Source organism: Osmia bicornis, chromosome 7 (genome assembly GCF_907164935.1).
Source record: "Osmia bicornis bicornis chromosome 7, iOsmBic2.1, whole genome shotgun sequence".
Classification (NCBI taxonomy): Eukaryota; Metazoa; Arthropoda; class Insecta; order Hymenoptera; family Megachilidae; genus Osmia; species Osmia bicornis.
In genome coordinates this window covers 1,970,154-1,991,928 of record NC_060222.1, presented here as the reverse complement: position 1 = coordinate 1,991,928, position 21,775 = coordinate 1,970,154, and the positions used below count along the sequence as shown (strand labels likewise).

Sequence of the window (21,775 nt, the reverse complement as noted above, 5' to 3'; positions counted from 1 at the left end):
ATTGAACGTCGCGATTTCATTCATACAATCCTGAACTTTCAACGGCTATGAATCCGAAGTTCCCGGAAAAGCTCTTCTCCCGGGGACGGCCTATTTCTCTGAAGAGGTGTATCGCGGAATTTAAGGAAACGATGTCACGGGAAGCTGGTGTCGCCGAAGAAGAAGCGGCTGCTGCTGATATCAGCCCCAAGCTATGGGTTATGTATTTCGTGCATGGCGAGACGAAAAGAAGGTGAGGTACATGTTCAAAGACTCCATCCGTTCGCGAGAGAGAAGAAGATAAAAATAAGGTTCTCCTCGAGGGAGTTCCGAAGAAACATCAAGGAACGCATGAAGCGATGCGACAATTCGTCATGATTTCACCAAGCCCCCTGGTAAATCGTTCCTGTCTTACTCGAAAACTTTTATAGTGTTAAGTTTTATCCAATCAAATTAAAATTAATTTAGGAAAAAATAATATAATTTTTAATTATCATACCTACACTAATAAAATTCTAATTGTAAATAAAATTTTCTAGCATATTGACTTATAGACAATTTAATATAAGAGCTTAGGGGTAGGTTTGATTTCCAATAGAGGCGCCTATAACGAAAGGGTTAAAAAAGCAATTCATCCACCGATCGAATTTATCGAAAACTCAGTTTATATGAACTACGTATGTATCTGGTGTATAACGCTAGTAATCGGCGTCGCTTTTGTTCGTACGTTACATCCCTCTTTCTGTAGATGTGTGCCAAGAGGATGACGAAGGGTAGCTGGTGTATAAGCCCTGTTGAGCAGAGGATCATCGCCGTGGAATGGCATGATCATACGAACAGACAGAGAGGGATAGATGAACGAGCAAGGCTAGCCGATACGAAGACCAGGCTGACTGGAAAGAGTTGAAACGAACGAGGGGAAAAATTGTAAAAAAGAAACGGTAAAGAAGAAGTTGATGGCGTAGAGAGGTACGGCAACAAGTACCGGGGCTAGGCATCGTTCCAAACATTACGTGAATACTGCTTGCAGTTTCGGGCTTGTTCACGAACGAACCGAAACAGTGTCATTGTATCGACGTCGCAATGAATGACACGCCTTACAGCCATCATATTTCAGCGTCATTGTTCAAATTTGCTGAGAATTCCTGGAACACTTTCGTCTACCTTCGTACATATTGATTTTGGGGTACGTACCCCACTTTTTATAACAAAAACAAGAATACCAATATTTTGAGCAAAAATTCATTTCAAGTAAATTTGAAAAAACAGCAATGATTATTTTTAAACAAAAATATTTTTCAATTTATCCTTGCCATTAATATATTTTTTCAATGCATATGGATAAAATACGTAATTCAAAAAATTTTTCTACTGAATTAATTAAAACAAAGGGTACCATTAATTAGAATATTTTCATGGATGAAACTGGCATACTCAGTCCGGAAAAATCTGTACGGACTTGTATGATAAAAAGATTTTTCATATGCTCGAAGTCACTTCTCACATCTTCCCCCTTATTTCGCCTCCCTCGAGCTTTCTCTCTTTGAATTCTCCTTTCATCCTTTGGTATTCAAGAGGAACTGAATATTCGCCACGTGAGTACCGTTCATTCGGCCAAGAGGACTCTTGCACAAATCCTCCAAGTAGAAATGTATACCATCTGGCATTGAATGGAATTATAGGGAAATACCTCTACGTATAAAGTAACATTTCTTTTGCTATTGTGAATTGGATCTTCGATAAAAATTAGAATATCATTTAAGGGAAAAAATATTTAAATGAACTGCAGAAAAATATTCGATATCTAAATTAATTTAGTGCCTCTAGAATTACGCTTTTTTGATTAATATTTTAAACCCGTGCTTTTTTAATAAAATATTCATCAACGAAAGAATATTTCGAAATTATCATTAATATCTATGACTATGTACTAAAACACATACGTTCACAATACTTCAATTATCAATGACTTGCAATTAACGAATAATGGAAAGTAATTATCCACCTAGATCGAACAATGGAATCAGATAATTTCATTCTGAAACATGGAGATCGAGCCAATTTATGTATCAGCAATAATCTGCCTACATTGACGCAAATATTCTATAAATATCTTCATGGGGACATGGTCTAGAAGTTTGAAACGTCGTTACATCGATTTTTCTCTGCTGAAAAAGTTTTTTTCTCACCGCCTATCGAGTGGTCTTTCGAACAGTTTGCTGTACGTCGGAGAATATCGAAAACGCACATCAACGGGAAGCTGCGAGTCCACCCTGACAAGGGTGTCTCACTGGCTGTTCGAATCACGGTTGAACGACCTTGATGAGCGGGCATTACAACTCATTAGACAAAACGGATACTTTACCCTTGTTTCGAGGCATGAGTTGCGGCGAACCGATCGAGCACCCTTTCCTCGTCTAAAGCACCCTACAAACACCTGCCCAACCCCTCTTCCCTGGCATTCGACTGAAACCAATACCGATATGCTTCGTTCAACTACTAAAATGTGTTCTCATAACAGTTTCAACCTTCGTCATTTAGAATTGTTAAGGAATTTTTCATCCATTTGTTCTAAATTTATGTAAATGTCAAAATACTTCCATTTAAATTCTTATTTATTTTACAAATTACTTTTTTCCTGCTATTAGTACACCTTTCTGCCCCACTTTGTTCTGAACTTCAAAGTGCTTTCATAAAACCAATCTAGATAAATTTGATTGGCTTTTAATTAAATTAATTAGTTCCCAACCACTTTCAACAATACTTTCGTACTTCAACAGTTCTACCAGAGTAGCAACTTTAGGTTCAACATTAACGTCAATTTAATATCAAACAATCTTTTAAATTATCTCCAATATGTCACAAATTCCAATCAATAAAAGGAGTTAATTGCATTCTGTAATGCAGAATGGGTTACGAAAGGTTGAAAAATTTAATCAATTTTTCACAATCTTTTATCATTTTAATGTAAATTTTATGATATGTAGTTTTATTGAGTGATGATTTATAATATTTAAATTTCACCACACATCTTCAATAAATTTTGAAAATTAAAAATAGTTTTTATTTTTGTCCCACTCTATATATAGATTGTGTTCAGTTTTTTGTACACTTGCAATCAGCTCTATATTTGAGCTTCAGTCAATTACAGGTAGTTGACTTCCCTTTACGAATCATTTCACCTGCATCCTAGACCTCTAAAAAAGGAATGCCGCCATAACGAGGACAAGTATTTACGAATCATTTCACGGTGGTGCAGCTTGAAGTGAAAGCCTGCTATAACGAGGACAAGTATTTACCCTCGAGAACATTGAAACAATGGATCTCATTTCTCTCTATCTTTTTTTATTCGCGTGACTTCGTTGTCTATGCTTGTAGCGAGCTGTTCTAGTAATCTTACAACAATTCTCATCGCTTTACAAATCCGACAATGAAATCCAAACATCATATCAGTTATTGACCTGCCAATGTTTACAAAAGACCACAATCTTTGAAAACCATAGAAAATTGTAAAACCAAATTCTTTGTAATTTTTCTAATTTTTGAATTTATTTATTAATCAATAATAAATTAATTGTAAGATAAAAATTTGAAACTCTAACAAATTATCTTACTAAATAATGTGTTTTCACATTTTTTTTTTTATTATAAAATTGCTGTAATGACAAAGTGCAAAAAATAATTTTTGATTGAGTATTAGATTTTGTGTTGCGATGAGTTTGCATAAGTAGGACGTTTGTTTCAGTAGGAATTGGATTCGCTGGAATTGGAAGTACGATAAGGCATGTAGACATTTTCCAAGGAAAATGAATTATCTCAGAGCTCAGACAGCATTCCATCAGAACTGTCTACCACATAAATTAAAGTAGGAAAAAATTAACTTCTGTTTGTACATTTGAATATATTACTTTGAAATCTAGTTTGACGTACTAATACAAAGAACAAAGTTCATTTTAATTAGATACTTCATGTTTTTTTAAAGTAATTATTTTGAGAATATCAAATGCGTATAAAGATACAAATTGTAATTTGATATTTGGTATTTCAACGAATCCACTTCACTTTCGGGTGAGAGCTATCGGTTTTCATTGATTGCAATTCTATATTCCAGGCGTCTGATTACCATTTACACGAAATTTGAATAAAGTACTCAATACTCTGTTTCATTCGGAGAATCATTTAAAAATGATTCTCAAATGAATTAATAATTGAGTAATTCTCAAAATCAAAATTTTAAACTTTACCCAGAAATTTTTATCAAAGCGTTTTTTAAACATAAATATAATACACGTTAGCAGGCATTATTAGCAGTGCTATGAACGCGTTTCGCATTGCGTAAATCGCTCGCTGACCCACAAAGTCCAAACAATAGAAAAAAGGAAAAAAAAATATGGAAAAACTTTGGTATTCAGCTGATAAATAGTTGATCCATAAAAACAGCCGCGTTTTGAAATAATACTGTACTTTTGATAAAGAAAATATAATAATATTGATCTGAAAGAACAATGAAAAATATTACCTCTTCACAAATAGTAATAATAATAATATTACAAGCATGGTAATAAAATATAATTGAATATCTTCGTGGATACTTTAAAAAAAGCAATTCTTTCTTCCCAAAAAGCGGATTTGATTTATTCCGAGAACCTATTTAATTCAATCCGTGTATTTAACGGGGTACGTTTAAGAAAACGAGGGAGGTTAATTAAATTTTTCACGAATACCTACAGGGCCGTCGTAACCGAAAACTAGAAGGCACGTTCGAGCCCTGGCTGGTCACGATAGACTTTGCTAAATAATTTAAAAACGAGTCACCCTCTTTAAGGCGCGGCTCGTCGTTTCTTGCCTGCCGGCGCCGAGGACCTGCGAGAGGGGAATGGATGTGGTTCCATTCATGCTTATTTCAAGCTCATTGTGCTCCCGGTGTATTCAGCCTTTGACTCGCCTCTCGTGTTGCCACTGCAGTAATGTTTCATAGAGAGCAAGAGGCGTGCATGTCACTAGCTAAAATCAGGAAATACCGCTGTCACATTTTCTTCGACGTTAACGAACATTAGTAAAGAAGTAGCGACCTTATCGTACGCCTTTCCCTAACGGTGTCCCTTTGTCCTGCGTCTTGTTCCACTACATTGTTCACCGAATTGCTGTTACTTTGTTGCATGTTAAATGACCGATTTCAAGACGCTATTCAATGGGGGTCAAACAAAACTTAATAGTATAAGTGGCTTGAATTTAATTTTAAAAAATGTGTGATAAAAATGAATAATAAGGAGGCGGGGCATAAAAAATGTCGCCCAGGGTAACAAACATCCTACAGCCGGTTCTGCGCCTTACTATCCAAATTTATTGAAATTCCTACTTCTAAAATTTTTTTTATTAAGGAGCCTAGGAATGCCAATGCAACTGCGAGTAGCATGTTTTCAATTATTAATCTGGTCCAGGAATGCCTGGTGATTTGTATACTTCAGAATTTAACTCATTGCATCCACGTCAGATTTTAAACGAATCATTTGAAATTAATTTGCTGGGTTGTACGTAGACGTACGATTAATGAGGGTGAAGTGTGAGAGAGGCTAACGTTTGCAATGTAATTTTCAGGAAACGAGAGAGACAACGGGAACGTCTTTGTCGCATGTACAATCAAATTTTAACGGAATGCTCTCAGTTTAATGGAACTTGGCCTGACCCGGATGATCCACGTTGGAACAGCGGGGAATACGTGGAACTTCTGTCGGACTGGTTCCCATCGAATATCACTAACGGCACGATAGCGGGGAATACAACAACCCTATCAACTGGTAATATTATCGAACTTCTATGGACAACATCATTAAAGTTCGGGAAATCACGTAGAACAGTAGAGAAAAATATTTGCATATGCAAAAGAATTTCAAAATGTTATATATTTGTTGAGAAGTACTAGGTGTCTAAATTAATTTATAATAATTCCGTTATTTATTTAAATATTGAAAAGATAAGAATTGTTCTAAATTACCATAGACACCCTGTATAATTAGCTTTTGTAAAATAATCATGATTTTTTATTTTACCCATAAGGAATGAGAAGATAATGGTATTACATATATGTATACGTGAAACAATGTTAAATAAAAAAGTCGGGTGAAAATGTGTAGGCATGTACTGAGAAGATATATTCTATATATTAAACAGCGGAACCTTTGACGCCTGTTCTACCACCCTTCGAACTCTGGCAGACGATACTGATTGCTTTCTCCCTCGCATTATGTATACTGTTAACTGTCGGCGGTAACATTCTCGTCCTTCTGGCATTTATCGTAGATAGGGCTATCAGACAACCGAGCAACTATTTCATTGCCTCGTTAGCAGCCACCGATATGCTCATTGGTAAGTTTCACCATTTTATCGATTTTTCCATTTTACTTCCCGTACATAGACAAATTAATATAAAAAACTATCAATCATTGGAAAAAATCAATTTTTCATGAACAATTGAATTTTATTTTTCCAATAATTAATTGTATAAAAAAGAAAATTGAATTTTGTAACAAACCCCACTTTCAAATTAAGTCAAATTAACCTAATTGTTAAACAGGCACTGTGTCCATGCCATTCTACACGGTCTACGTTCTAATGGGCTATTGGAATCTGGGGCCCTTGCTCTGCGACCTATGGTTATCCGTCGACTACACGGTATGCCTGGTATCCCAGTACACAGTTCTACTGATTACCATCGATCGATTTTGTTCGGTGAAGATTGCGGCGAGATATCGCAGCTGGCGTACGAAAAATCGGGTGATCTGGATGGTAACCATCACCTGGATCATCCCAGCGCTGCTATTTTTCATCAGCATCTTCGGCTGGGAACACTTCATTGGGTACAGAGACCTAAGTCCTGGTCAGTGTGCTGTGCAATTTCTCAAGGATCCAGTTTTCAACACCGCATTGATAATTGGCTACTACTGGACAAATCTGGTCGTTCAATTTATTCTGTATGCCTGTATATACAAGACAGCCTATGATATGCAGAAGAAAAGCGAAGCTAAACAAAGGAAGATGCAGTCTATGGTGGCTCTAAGTGCTGGCGCTATGACAGGAATGGCGGGACGCGCAGCTGGTATAGGAATATCCAAAACGCAGAGTACTCTGTTGAGCCAGGATAAGCCGAAAGGTGGTACATCAGGGGAGGAAGGTGCAGGAGGCGATGGTTCAGTTCAAAAGACCTCTTCGAAGACTTCTGGAATCGGTATGACCGATTCCACTGAGAAACAGACATGCGCCAGTACTGTCCCCACTGAGACAGAGAAGTCCGAGAGATCTAGCAGTCCAGCGTTTGATTCTGACGACGAAAGCACTATGGGTCCAGCCCAACAAACTGGAGGTACCAGAAAACGATCTTCCTTGGCTGGTTTAGTTGCTCAGTCTGGTGCTCTTCAGATGTTCACCACCAATGGCCACTTGAATGGGATAGTTCCTATCAAGACCGACACTACTGCTCCAGTAGCCAGGAAAACTCTTCCACCAGGTTCTACTTGCGACATAGGAACGGCGACGCAGAAGACTCAGACGTTGCCGAAGATACAGGAGCTCAGTCTCCTGGATACTGACAATCCAGCTGAACTTGAAAAGTCTAGCAGTCAGACGCTGACGCCTGAGCAGTCGTTGAAATCGAGCGGCGAAAGTGGGAATCAACAGGCTGTAACCTCTGCGGAGACCTCGCCACCCACCCATCCCAGTCGCTCGATCAGCAGCAATCAGCAGAATATCATCCCACCACCTTCGCAGTTCCAAAGCAGTCCTCCAGTGTCTGAGAGTCCTCCAACCTCTTCATCTACAGACAGACCCAAGTCATTGGTCGTGTCATCCCATGGTCCAGGTACCTATGACATCTTGACGGGTCTGGACGGTGGAGACTTGAGGTACATGGACGAGAGTTCAGTAATTCTGCCCAGTCCTTCCTATGAGAGTCCTCCGTCTTCCTTCTCGTGCAGCCTAGCGAATCCTCTATCTACCACTCCTTCGTCCCCCATCCTGGGGAATGTTACTTCAGCAGCTAACACGAGTCTGTTGCAAGCTGCTCTGATCAGAGCCACAGCCCAACAGGCCAACAATCAGCAGCCAGTTCAGGGTAAACACAGTCAGCTTCAGCCGGTAATGTCCAACGCCTCGAGTCAAACTCATCCTCCTCGCGTGTTCATCACCCAGAAGACCAACGCTGCGTCCCAGACATCGCCAACAGTGAGCAAAGTGCACACTGAAGTAACTGTCAAGGCTGAAGACACGAAGCAGCAGCCTGTGACGACAGTCGTCAGCACCCCTGCGGTGGAGGCGTTCAGTAGTTCCACTAATCAATGTCTGGAGCAGGTTACGAAGGCGAATCCTCCACAAAACTCTTCGTCTAGCGGCAGTATGGTGCCTACTATGTCTGGGACGACGATGAACGAACCAGAGAAGGATACCAAAAAGCAGTCGAAGAAGAAGGATCCTCGTGAGGAAGGAGGATCCAGAAGAGACTTCGTGAAGTCAATTGGAAAGCGTTTGAAGACGAAAACGCAACGGAGGGATGCATTGATCAGTAGACAGAAATCTCGAACGGAAAATAGAGCTAGGAAAGCGTTCAGGACGATATCCTTCATTCTGGGCGCCTTTGTCGCCTGCTGGACACCCTATCACATCTTGGCGCTGGTCGAAGGTTTCTGTTCGACGCCGCCGTGTACCAACGAGCATCTATTCATGTTTTCGTACTTCCTCTGTTACGCCAATAGTCCGATGAATCCGTTCTGTTACGCTATGGCCAATCAACAGTTCAAGAAAACCTTCACGAGAATACTGAAGGGTGATCTCCACATGACGTAAGGAGTAACCGGAGCAGGGAAACGTGTGTTACGAAGAAGAAGGCCTTCCATAAATACTACCGAATTACATTTATGTACCGCCATGGTTCATGGTGAAATTGGACAATAAGAATAAGTTTGCGATGCAAACTGCTCTAAAGAAGATTCGCTATAGCGAGCTTCGTGTATGTATATAAGAATAGAACGCGCTGGTGTAGCATTAGAAAGCATTCTCGGATGTACATAATGTATATGTATGAGTATCTGTTAAGTCTTTTTGCGGGAAATATGCAACACGTAGGAAAATGTGTGTACAGTGCCGGGCATGGAGGCCTTCCTAGTGGGAAAATGGCGATCTAGGGAAAAGAGGCTCACCATTCACATATAATCATTTAATGATGATAATTTCATTTAATGCTTCTATTCTTTAGTTACGTGTTGGATTTTATAATATTTAATAATGTAACATTGAATCAATTTTAATATCAATATCTTTCAATTTAGAATCTTGAGAATTTTTCATGCATGGCGATTCTGAAGTATTATAACATGTGGTGGGGTTATTTTTCCCTAGATCGTCATTTTCCCTAGAATAGGCTACCATATACGGCACTGTACATGTCCCTAGATTTAGATATCTGTGCGTACTGCATGTAATAATCGCCACGATAAGCGCTTCAATATTTGAATTGTTACGTGACGAAATTAAACGCGTTCAATTCTCAAATACTTATCGTTCGAAATACGCATAAGTTTCTTAGTTAAACGAACGATCGTATCGTTCCTGATGAAAGACAACAAAAGTGAAACATTAGAAAAATGTCGACGGAAGAAACTGCTGTGTCGCAGTGAATGTTCTCGAGTCGAGGAAGAAGCTTTCATTATTTTCTATTTCTTTTTGTTTCAGCAGTCAGATTCACTGCGAACTTATAGCACGAACTGTTTTTTCCATCTTTCCAAAGGTAGACGAATATTGTTTGCGAGCAACGAAACTAACGGGGTGGCTCATCATGAAGAAGTACCAAACGACCAAGGATTATTCAAAAACGCACTGCCTTGGAGTGGCCTACTCGTACACGGGCCTTCTTTCTCCGAATTCTGTTAGATTTGGTACTGTCTTTGTGTACATATGTGTGCAAGGGTGATTTCTTTTGGTTATGGGGAAATAATGGGGGAAGAACCTCCCATCACTTTTAGCAATTTTATAGTTTTCATGGTTGGATTTTTTAATTCCACCATGGGTGCATTCTGAATGCATTTTGGAGCTTGGTGCATTGCTACAGATAAAAAAACCTTAGATATCTATATTAAAACTCGTGATAAAATTATCTGAAGATAAAAAACCAAGAAAATCTTAAGAATTTAATTTATCTTTTATTCAGGATAACATAACTTCCATTCAATTTTTCCTTAATCGAAAGAAGCCATCTTTACGTACAACCATATGAGCCCCCATGGATTTCTAAACTATAGTATTTCATTCCAACACGTAACACGTATTTGTCGCGTTGTTATGAATCTTCCTTACTTATATGTGTATACGAATCGCTTATTGTTAGTGATATTTCTTTCATGAGAAAATATCAAAACACTACACCTTCGTACCTTTTCAGCAATTTTATAAAGTAAAGATCATTAAAATTTCGACAGAATATGCTTTTTAAAAAACAACAAACACCATCGAAGAATACAAATCGGTCTCATGAAACTAGTCACGTTGAAAGCTTTTGATATAATCAAACATGCTTTCAATCATAATGGAATTATTAATCAATAAACAAAGCATCTTGAAATTTTTAATCAAACGTCACATTCTGCAAGTTATTTGTATTTTTAAATATCTATGCTGTGCAAAAGAGCCATAAAATGGAGTTACTTTATCAAGAATGAAAGCTTGGATTGCTATAAACGTACAATTATAAGCTTACTTTTATAACAGCTTTTATGCAATATTATATTAAGTAATGGAAAGAGACAGTTTATATTTCCAATTATTTAATCATTATCAAGCGTTTGTACCTTTTTTACCTGGAAACGAAAGCGTAAGTTTACGTGGATTACGATTCACTCGTAAAAGTAATAATTTTTCATATTAATTGCGTTTTGATCCAATTAAAACGCGTCGAATGCTTCGCAGTGGCTACTTTAATTAATAATTGTCGATAATTGACTAACAGACTCGATTTTGGTACGAGTGAAAATTACGAGACACAAGAAGCTAACAAAATTTTATACGACTCGTAATAAACAATTAATTAATTTTTGATTACATTGGCGCTTTATATGTTTTTCGAAATTCACTGCCAATAGCTGCAATTTATTCTGAATTATTTTCTCTTGATCTTTAATTCTATTTCGATTCTAGATCGATGCATTATATACGACACTAAGCCTGTAAAATAATTTTTTTTTCAAATTAAAACTCCTCGGTATATATTCACAAGAGAAACGAACAGAGACGATCGATTAAAAATCGATGGGAGTAACATTTGTCTATTGAAATGTCAATTTTTTGGAACCTTGAGATAAGAGGTCAATAAATGTATAACATGTGAATACTATTTTCATGAAGCAGATCAAAAATTGATCTTTGAAAATGAGAAACTTGGTGATATACACTCTGTGCAAAAGTCTTGAATTCTAATGTAACTTTTAATATGATTTTATTAATATCTTTAATTCAAAATGGTTGACATAGGTGTTGGATTTCTTTTTTATTTATTATCGATTAAGCTTCACATTATTATATTTCAATGGATCAAGAAATTCATGAGTACAACTCATTACTCCTTTATTGAATTTTTTCCTTCCACAACTTCTTAAGGTAATAAAGGAAAATTTCACGACTCGAAAAGCTAGGCATGCAATTATTTTAAATAAGCCGCTCCTAGTACTTGCTTAAACCACTCCAATAAATTATTATGGCCTGAAGGTTAAACACAAAATGTTCTTGCTATTCTATTTATTAATTCATTATTCATTTATGTAACTTCAAAGAAATTGAGTCATTAATAATAACTGCAAACACATTCTAGAAGTGACGAAAATTAAGATTTGATTATGTTATATATAATTTAAGATTTTTGCACAGTAAAATTCATCTAAAATCTCAGTGTTCACATAAAGAGAATATTAAAGTTACTTCTGAGTGAACTCATAACTCATCGTCTCTAATATTCCACACACGATTAATATAAAATAAAATTATATGAAATATCTTGTGGTCTATATTACGTAGCGGACATACAGTAGTATAATCAATAATAAATAAGGCGAATAGAGATTAAGTTTGATAACGTTAGAGAAGTGTAACATTAACTTCTTGCCTTAGATCATCCATAATGTATTGACGATACATTGTTAAAAATTAATTTATCTAATTAATAAAATTTGCAATCTGATACTTAAACCGAAGTTTTAAACGTTGCAAAAAAAAAGTAATAATAATTCTTTTTCAAATTCTCCACACCACAAATTGAACAACAAAAAATAAAAATAAAAATTTCAAACTTCATTAACTTGTTTTAAAAAGCAACCTATCATTTACTTAGTAACTTTTTGTTTATATAAAAATAAAACAGATAAATTTTATTATTTTTATTGCATTTTAAATTTTCTTTCTCAAAAATTCTTATAATTTCTTAAACAAAAAGGATTTACATCCCGCTGTTTAAGCATATAAGGCAAGAGGTTAAAGTTGACCGAATAAGAAGAAAAAAAGCCTAGACGACAATTAGAGGACCGATCGTGAAGAAAGTACATAAATGTCCGTGTGCTGTATTTCTTTCTATGTGCCGAGGCTTTCGTCGTAGCGTTCTCTTCGTTAACGCCTACCAATGAAGCAGAGTCATTAAGAAGTTTAAAAAAGAAGAAACGAATGGGGAGCCGTAACGAGCTATAAAGGGTTGAAAACAAGCCGAAAAGTTCCACGTTTCGTCTCAATCAACAAAGCTAAAGGAATGATTAGAGAACGTACGTTCCTTGTTAGGAAAATATAAGACATACTCGCTGCTTTCCAAAACTTAGAATGGCTCGATGTCTCCTCGTGGATTCCGCTCTTTCTACCTCAGAAACAGTATACACAAAACAGAAATATAAAGAGTCATGCAGCGGATCAGGTTTTGATTCGCCATGTAATGTTCGTTCACTTGCATTATAAATCTTTCAAATTATTCAATGAATTTGAATATTCAAAGGTGAAATCTGAATTCTACTAGTATTCAATTAAATCGAATATTTGGATTTTCAAAATAACCTAGTTGAAATTTTTTGATTCATTTGTTAAGAAAATTTAGAAGCTAATTTAATTTTGATATTTAAAATGTTTCTTTGAAACTGATCTGCTACTCGACAAAAGGTATGACATAATGTGCTTTTGTAGACACCATTGTCTAACGTGGGATCAATGGAAAAATGAATTTCAATGTAATTAAAAGGTTCTAGACAATACTAAGCGTGCTCTCGCTCGACAATCTGAACTCTAACAACCCTTAAGAGCTAATTAGAATTTATACAAAAAAATTTACTACGTTTCGAATACTTTTGACTATTCAAAATCTTTGTCCTTAACTTTATTTTCTACAAAGCTCTTTTTATTTAGCAAATATTCAAACACTATATCTACAAAGTTTCCATTGAACACAGACATCATTTGTCTAGCTTTTAAGGGTTTACTGCGGAAAAAGATATAACATAGCCAAATAATATAACTTTATTGCGAAATACATTGTCTAAAAAAGGAAATATACGTGTATAATAAAGCTAGAATTGAGAATATTAAAAATTTCCTATAATTTGTCAATCATTGATATCAATCGTGTAAGTTTGGATATATTTGCATTTGACATTTAAATGACAAAAATTTATCTATGCTGTCAAATGTGAATGTATTTCTAAACTACGAAACAGACTCCTCCAAAACCTCGCAATTGCGAATCATCGTCATCACACTCGGTAATGATGATCGTACATCGTGCACGATACGCTAATACGTTTGTCAATCGCTGTAATATTCCTTAATTCTAAAACCGTACCCACCGCCCTTACCCATACAACGCACACCTGGTGTTTGTTGATGAGCTCAGGCTAATAAGTAATGAATACGGGCAAATAAATAATACACCTACCTTGTGAAGCTGAAAATCCTAAGCTAACATTAGGAATAGTAGGAGTAGTAGGTAGAGTGTTGACATACAGGCATTGGTTGACAACTCTTTAATCAAAAAAACAATAATACATAATACATTTGTGACATTTTAAATTTACCATAATTTATTGTAACTACTTAATAATAAAACTTACGTTTATTTTGACGAAGATTCATTTAATAGTTCCGCTTATGAAGTTTTATTCTTTATGTAATTCTGTAACAAAACAGAACACATTTTCTAGAATCAATTGATTCATAGAATCAATATTTCAAAAAATGTCTTTATCCGCCAAAACATAAAGTTCTGATCAAATTTTTTTTAATTCTTTACCATTAATCAATTTTGCATGTTATTATATTATTATTTATATTCATGTCAATCACCGTATAAAATTTAATTTTGAATTGTGATAATCAACAAATATGAATGCCTGAACCATAGCTGTAATAAGTAAGACATTTGAATTTCCCGCCGGAAGGTATTGAAGATTATCGACGCCATATTGAAATAAAGTTAAGATTACTTTTTTCAACTTAAAACATCAAAATACAGAAAATAAAGTAGAAAATAACATAAGATATCAATGGTTCAAGAAATTATTGATATAAAGGAAAAACAATTCAAATTTTGTTGTTCCAATCCCATTGTGAATTCATAGCAAAAGCAAAAAATTTCAACTCATGTATTTTTAAAGAAAACCGCGAATTAATGTCAAAAATCAGGAATCCAGACTGCTCTTCGCCTATTCTTTCTGTTTTTTGTACGTTCGACACCCGAAAGACAATTTAATTTAATATTTGAAGATAATTTAATCTCACCTGTTACAGAAGCGTGCAGAACGAACGAAGCTTCGAAGCCAAATGCTGCGATATCCTACAAGTCTGTGCACGCATCCACACAACGACGAATCTGATTGGTCGAAATCAGAAGACGCTGAATGGATTGACCAATCACAGCCATTGGGAGAAGTTTCGAAATGCTTCGAAACTTTAATGCTAATCGTAACGGAAACGTTCATATAACAAATATTTGCGAAAAAATTGAATAATGTGATATGATCGAAAAAGAGATACACAATATCATATTCAAGGTTTGCAAAAGAATATCTTATTGTTTGTAAGTTGAAACAATCACACAAGCCTTTTTATTATATCATTTCTAACTTCACATCAATACGAGTATTGAAATGGTAGTACCACTGCTCCCTGGTGGTATATGCAGAAATTAACGAAATATAAAACGCCTATTTTAATTAAAATAAATGATTTTTGCACTCTATTAGCGCCGGTAGAACGTTCTGCGATCTCAATATAACAAGAATAATAGTAACACGGCTCGTTTGAAGCGTTAAAATTGATAATATAAAAAGTAGAATTTGATGAACCTACAAACGTTGCCGTCATTTGGCGGCAGCGTGGCAGAACAAATTGTAATTTAATTTTGCTCACTTTTTTCATTAACACATGATTCGTAAAAAGATTATAGACTCTGTCACGATTATACGCTTTAAATTACGACATTGTGATGCATTTAATACTTCAAAAATGATAAAGTGAAAAGGGAAGTGTATGTTACTGACCTCGTAGAGAGAGCCAAATTAGCAGCAGGTGCGTTATCATCTTATTGAACCAAAAGATCTTGAGATTTGAACACAAAGTATCACACAATAGTCACAGAATATTACTAAACTAAAACACAGCTATATACAGCACAATTATATCAAAATATCTGATTGTTGATACAAAATTAATCTGAACGCCAAATACAAATACACATGTCTGCACCACCTATCGGCCATTATAGGAATTACTTATTCGTATCCGTAGCGTGCCGTAGCCATAGCCATCTATTACGCGAGCTCATGTCTCCAGCGTTGTCCGTTTTTGGTTATATCTGAACGTGTGTCAAGAGTTGGTTTGAAGTAATAGTGTTTCTAATAAACTATTAAAAATGTCAGAGGTTTCTATGTCAGAGGCGCCGCACTTGCAGCAAATTGATCTGACAACATTAAATCTCCAACAACTCACGTCGTTAAAACAACAATTGGATCTAGACCTCGGTATCTTTCAAGATTCTTTGCAAACCTTAAAAATAGCACAAACTAAATTCCAAGAATCTGGATCATGTCTTGAGAAAGTTACTCCAGCTATGGAGGGTGAGTTTCAATTAATATGTATTCTTATAATACACGGTAATTTGTTCGCTTTTGATATGGTGATTCAGGTTATGAAATATGATACATTCAATGAATTTTATTTCATAAACAATGATTTTGTTGCAGGTAATGAAGTTCTTGTACCATTAACTGGGTCAATGTACGTGGTAGGAAAGCTTGCAGACACAAGTAATGTTTTATTTGACATTGGAACTGGTTACTATATACAGAAGAATGTATCAGACGCAAAGGAGTACTTTGAAAGAAGAGTGGGTTACATCACTACGCAACTAGAAAACATTCAGCAGCTGGGACTTGAGAAGAGTAAAGTCAGAGATGCAGTAGTGGATGTGATAGAAATGAAACTTCAAAACCAAATGCAAAAAGAGGGATCAGAGCATACGTAAAATACTAACAGGTTATTTGAACTAAACATTTTAAATGCAATTTATTCATTACTTGTGTCAATTTTCATTAATAATATTACTAAGTTGGCTCAGTCTCTATTTCACTATTAAATTTGGATGATAATTATGCTGTATGTTAACATGAGATTAATTAAATTTCATAGCCATAAGGGGATACCAAATTGTTTATTTAATTTTCAATTCAACAGCTATTGTTATGTACAGCTATTACGTAAGCTTTGATAAATTATTAAAGGATTTTATCTCGTATAGCAGCTGTAAGAATAATAAAGAATAATTTTATCTATTACTATATAGAGTGAACCGGTCCATGGTGCTTAATTTAGAATTATTTCTTAGGATTAAGTAGGATGATTATGAATTTTCAGGGACAAGAATAGATTAAATAACAAAGGTGAATCATTTATTTGTTTTTCATTTAAATAAAACTTCATTCACAAACAATAACAGCTTTCACCTAGAAACATGATGATAAGATACATTCCGGTGGCTAGGGTGTTACAGAAGAGGTATCAAAATCATTGTCGGAGAATAGAAAACACGATGTAATTAGTATTCAAATAATTATCCGAATACTTTTTGGCGCGACACATCGTCGATCTAATACATAATATTATGGCATTATGTTAGTCGGGTTATAAATTCGTCTCGCTGCAACGAGACAGCGCGGGTCTTAATTACACTTAAATAATTCGCTAAATTTTTATCCTATTTACACGAATAACATACGATCGATATTTATTATGTTAACGAAAGATTCATTTTTCTCGCTCCACCCCGTTCTTCGTCGCACTTAATAATTTCAAAATTTTACAAACAATTTCCCTCTCTCCGGTTCTCGATACAGTCACATGCATTATAATCGGGTTCATTGATGTTATCTTAAATTGCACAGTATCAGCATGACTGCGATATTCAATAAGGACCATCCGTCGATGTGTTTCGCTGCACCCCCTGAAACAAGAAAGCAATGAAATATATTTTTACTTTCGTTTGGCTTATCTTTAGTTTTGAAAACTAGAATTATTAGATCAGTTTAGAGATTCAGGTATTCGAATCTGTGACTTTTTAGTAACAAATTTTGCTAGATATAATAATCTAACAAAACATACTATAAAATAGATTTATTTATGAAATTATACTTAATTTAAGAATTAAATTGTCTGGTAGATTTATAAAAATATGTTTCATCTTTAAATGAATTTCAAATTATTATGGATGTAACACTTCGTTTAAGAAAAAAAATTTGCAAAATAAATACAGTTTCACAGCTGATGTATTAATTTTTATTGATGTGATTATGTGATAAATAGTTCAGCTTTATTTACTTTACTAATATTTTATATGCTTCCTTGTTTCTCATAATATTAATTTGAGTACTCGTCGTGTTTTTATTTATTATTTCTTTTGTTTTCATTCAACAGGTTTTTTAATTCAATTTACCTTTACATTTCCGATATGTTAATTATATTGTATTCATGAATTATATATGTTGTAAATTTGCAGAGTAGAGTTGTTTCTATTTGAAGTTTCCAGGTGTAAAATATATTTATTTTTTTTTAATGTTATGACATTTTAGATACATCATTATAGTTAGTTTAATGAGTAATCTAATCATGTACTGATAGTACTAGGAGTCGTACTAATTATCACTATTTTGTTATCTTAATTATGCCTTTAGTTTTGAAAAATTTACATCGATAATTTTTTATCCATACGGAAGATATGTATTTATAATTTTTAATAGAGCACTTTGTCTAGTAACAGTGATAAAGATAAGGAGTCTAATTTAATCTCTTCTCAGTTCCTAATTAATACACTGATTAATTAAAAATTTACTGTTCTTAATCAATTATCCATGAATATTAGTAGATCATTAGATCCTTAATTAAACTTGCTGCAATGTAGATAAATTGAAAAATTCTTCCAGTTTACACCTGGGAACTTCAAACAATATTAGAAAAAGTAAAACCAATTGTACGAATTAATTATAATACTTTCATTAGACAGATGAAAGAAAAGTCATGAAACATACCAACGTAAGAAGATTCTCGAGTTCCTAATACAGATGCCAAACGTGGACGTTCCTCGGTCAAGAGAACATCAGCTTGTTTATTGTATAAATGAAAGACATTAGCATGACAAACAATATGCAATCTCCCGTTACTGAAACTGTCCGGAATTATTTCAAAATCCAGTCCTGCCATAGTTATTAATTGCTGATTGTCATCGATCTTGTTCATCATGAAACTGGAATTCACCTGAAAAATACGAAACATTGTCAAAATCTGTGGTACTATAATTTTATACTTCATGAAACTAATAATATTTTCTGTAAATTAAAAATTGTAACATTGGAATATTAATTGGAGATAGCATTGCAATTGCAGTGTTCCGAATCGATTAAAAATTGAAGAAGCTGATCATTTTTTTAATGTGTTGCTTGGGGAACAAGAGAAGCGGAAGAAGAAGGTGCAGAAACTGCAGTGTAATACTTCCTGCTTCTCTTTTACGCGTTAATGCCTTCTTCGAGAACTGTGAATGATTTGTGGTGTTTTCACCTATAACTACAATGTTCATTGGATAGTTAAGAGATCCATAAACCGTTTCAGATTACCAGTTTGCACCAAAGTGCAAGCTCTGAATTAAATGAAGTCGGTTGTTATTAGAATGCCGTCGAACTATAATTTCCTCAGCAACCATACTCTATACTTATAACGGTATCCCATCGTACTACAATGTTATATTTTTTTTCTTGTTTTCGTTTAATTACGTCAATCCAGGTGTACAATTAACTCTCATTCAATTCATAGATTTCAGATAACAGCCGTAGCTTTGTGATTATTTAAGAAACAGAGTTATTTCACCTTCAAACAGGTATTCTTTTATTAAGTAGTTTGTAAAATATTGCATTGCTTTTAAATTTAATTAAAATTGTATTTATCCAGTACATTTTTTGAACAAATTGCGTGAAAAATGAGAGAAACTATTTTCGCGAGATTTCTGTGATTTTTCAAAATTAAAATTTTACATTTTATCCTATTCACTAATTAAGTAATATTTCCACAGTTTCCATTTTAGGGAAATGGAAAATTGTATTATAAAAGCAAAGCAATTACTAATTAAAGAATTTAATAATATACCCATCTAAATATTCCATATTTATTAAAAGTAATTTATCTTAGTTTCAGATTTGGGCTGGATCCCTTAAAAATTCTGGAATTTCAGAATGATAAGGGGACCAGTCCATGTTTGGATAGGTCCAGACCCACCCTCATCCCATCCAGTTAGGTCAGTGTTCCCAAGAATAATATAATTCATTCAAAGAATATATTTTAAAATATTTCATAAATCTATTAAACCAACGAAATTCGCAAGCAAGAGGAACCAACATATCGATCTCTGTCATGATGACAGCTTATCGAGAGTAGCAGGCGAACACTCCACGAAAGTTTCTGCATCCATCAACGTACCGGCGCATCATTGACAGTCCATGTCACATTCGCTGGTGGTTTTCCTGAAGGAACAGTGCAGTTTGCACGTACGGTGTCCCCGACCGCGTATCGTATCTTCTCCACTCTAACTTGGGGATCTCCATTCGGTAGATCTGGAATTTATCGGATCTGTTAGCAACAAAGAAACGGGACACGTCAGGGACGATATAGCGTCCCTTTTTTGTCTCGTTGGATAACTGTTACGCTTTCTCGTGGCTGCATTTTTACGTTTCTTTCTCAGAGAACCCGCCAGTAAAAACGCTTTGACACCAACGAGGCATCGCTGCACGCTCGAGTCCGCTGTTCACCGACGTTGAAAAGCGCTTCTCGCCGAGATTTCGACTTCTTGCGGCGTTTACTGACCCCGATAAACAGAGCTGGCGAATTCGCTGAGAAATTTTGAAACATGAACATGCAGCTTACATTTCAGTAAATTTAAAGAGTCGAGTTATGATTGGTAAGATTTTATAGACATCATAATTAATGCACTTTAAATTAAAATATATTATCAGACGTTTTCCGTTCTCAAAATCACAAAAATATTTTCTATTTTGTTTGAAAAGAATTTTTTTATCCAGGGTGTTCGACTAAGGGTTGGCATCCTTTGAGGGTCCTGTAGCTGAGATGATTTTGAACAACTTTTTCCTTTACGCAAATGCTCGATAAGGCTTAGTTTTTGAATTATTAAGGAAAATCACCGAGCAATCAGAACGCGCATGGTGCGCATGCTCAGCCGCGCGAGTATCGGCTACGAACCGACGTGGTTCCGAGTAAGTAGTTTGTTCTCGGCATCGGTCGAGCGCGGTTCTCGTAGCCGACACTCTCACAGCTGATCCTGCGCCCCATGCGCGCTCTGATTGGTCGGTGTATTTCATTAATTACTCGAAAACTAAGCCTTAACGAGCATTTTGGTAAAGGAAAAAGTTGTTCAGAATCGCCCTAGCTACCACCCCCTCGAAGGATGCCACTCCTCGTTGAACACACTGTATATTTATATACTCAATCACGAGGTTCATTTAATTTTCATACTGGGTCAAATATTCAACGAGCTCCAGTTTCCTCTGACTTTAAAAGTACTTCGTGTCGTTGAATAATGATATGACACTTCGTTTTAAATCTGATTTTGTGCCTTAAGTTTGCGCATAATTTTGAACTAGTATTATACACTGCATATGATCAAAAACTGGAAAATAGTATCCAAGTTTAGAAGGAGGCAAACAAACTTTTATAGCAACTTCACTGTTATATAGACAGTTGATTTTGTTTCAACTTTTTTCTGCTACCATATTTGTTCGACTCTTACTGTTATCCCTCTAAGCCGCAAGAAGGCTGGGAGCACCATTGTCAAATAAAATTGAAAGGACCTTCACGTCGTCGTATCCTGTATACATAACATGTCATGTACATCCCGAAGGATCATTATACCATCCACAGAAGGCAGTCGATTTCCCCCGAGCTGTCAAACGATTGTCTCACTTCAGCTGAATGACTTCCGCCTGATATAGCCAACTCCTTCGTCCCGTATCCTCTCAAGGACACGATCATCGGAGATTACCATTTTGAACTTGTCTAGTAATGTTATGGACGATCATCCAGTCCCGTGAGAATGGTGAAAAAGGAAGAGAATCTAGTGGCGAGGAGGGATGGATACAAGTCAAGATTCGAAGGATCGATCCAGTATCGAGCTTTTACGAGCGATCCGTGATCGGAAAGAAGAGGCAATCGTCCTGGTCTCTTCAAAGAAGAATCGCTATCG

The 21,775-nt window shown here is 35.4% G+C and overlaps 3 protein-coding genes and 1 long non-coding RNA gene across 8 annotated transcripts in view; 2 read left to right on the top strand and 2 right to left on the bottom strand.

Annotated features, from left to right (window-relative positions):
- The window catches only part of LOC114881461 (muscarinic acetylcholine receptor gar-2), a 37,644-nt gene extending 24,018 nt beyond the window's left edge, over nt 1–13,626 (top strand). The window contains exons 3-5 of one of the 2 annotated variants that reach the window (XM_046286516.1): nt 5,578–5,777; nt 6,280–6,345; nt 6,554–13,626. In XM_046286516.1, coding sequence (XP_046142472.1) covers nt 5,578–5,777; nt 6,280–6,345; nt 6,554–8,814 — 2,527 coding nt within the window. In that variant the 3' untranslated portion in view covers nt 8,815–13,626. Of the gene's footprint in view, nt 1–5,577; nt 5,778–6,150; nt 6,346–6,553 lie in introns of both variants that reach the window. The other variant, XM_029198264.2, reaches the window with a different exon arrangement.
- The window catches only part of LOC114881498, a 94,999-nt gene extending 80,152 nt beyond the window's left edge, over nt 1–14,847 (bottom strand). Inside the window, exons 1-3 of the long non-coding RNA XR_003790284.2 lie at nt 14,761–14,847; nt 14,094–14,155; nt 13,919–14,004 (exon numbers count right to left, since the gene is read on the bottom strand). This is a non-coding gene — a long non-coding RNA (uncharacterized LOC114881498). The remainder of the gene's footprint in view (nt 1–13,918; nt 14,005–14,093; nt 14,156–14,760) is intronic.
- Nucleotides 14,848–15,775: 928 nt separating this feature from the next.
- Nucleotides 15,776–18,697, top strand: LOC114881483 (prefoldin subunit 5). 3 transcript variants are annotated; one of them, XM_029198382.2, is made up of 3 exons: nt 15,776–16,097; nt 16,224–16,515; nt 18,536–18,697. In XM_029198382.2, the coding sequence occupies exons 1-2, from the start codon at nt 15,893–15,895 to the stop codon at nt 16,502–16,504; spliced, it is 486 nt and encodes a 161-aa protein (XP_029054215.1). In that variant the 5' UTR covers nt 15,776–15,892; the 3' UTR covers nt 16,505–16,515; nt 18,536–18,697. The 3 variants fall into 3 exon arrangements, with proteins under 3 accessions (XP_029054215.1, XP_029054130.1, XP_029054125.1); XM_029198297.2 differs by having other exon boundaries at nt 18,532–18,697; XM_029198292.2 differs by lacking the exon at nt 18,536–18,697 and having other exon boundaries at nt 15,777–16,097; nt 16,224–16,819.
- The window catches only part of LOC114881465, a 45,091-nt gene continuing 40,227 nt past the window's right edge, over nt 16,912–21,775 (bottom strand). For both annotated transcript variants that reach the window (XM_029198274.2, XM_029198283.2), the window contains exons 4-6: nt 19,999–20,132; nt 18,561–18,786; nt 16,912–17,479 (exon numbers count right to left, since the gene is read on the bottom strand). In XM_029198274.2, coding sequence (XP_029054107.2) covers nt 17,403–17,479; nt 18,561–18,786; nt 19,999–20,132 — 437 coding nt within the window. In that variant the 3' untranslated portion in view covers nt 16,912–17,402. The remainder of the gene's footprint in view (nt 17,480–18,560; nt 18,787–19,998; nt 20,133–21,775) is intronic.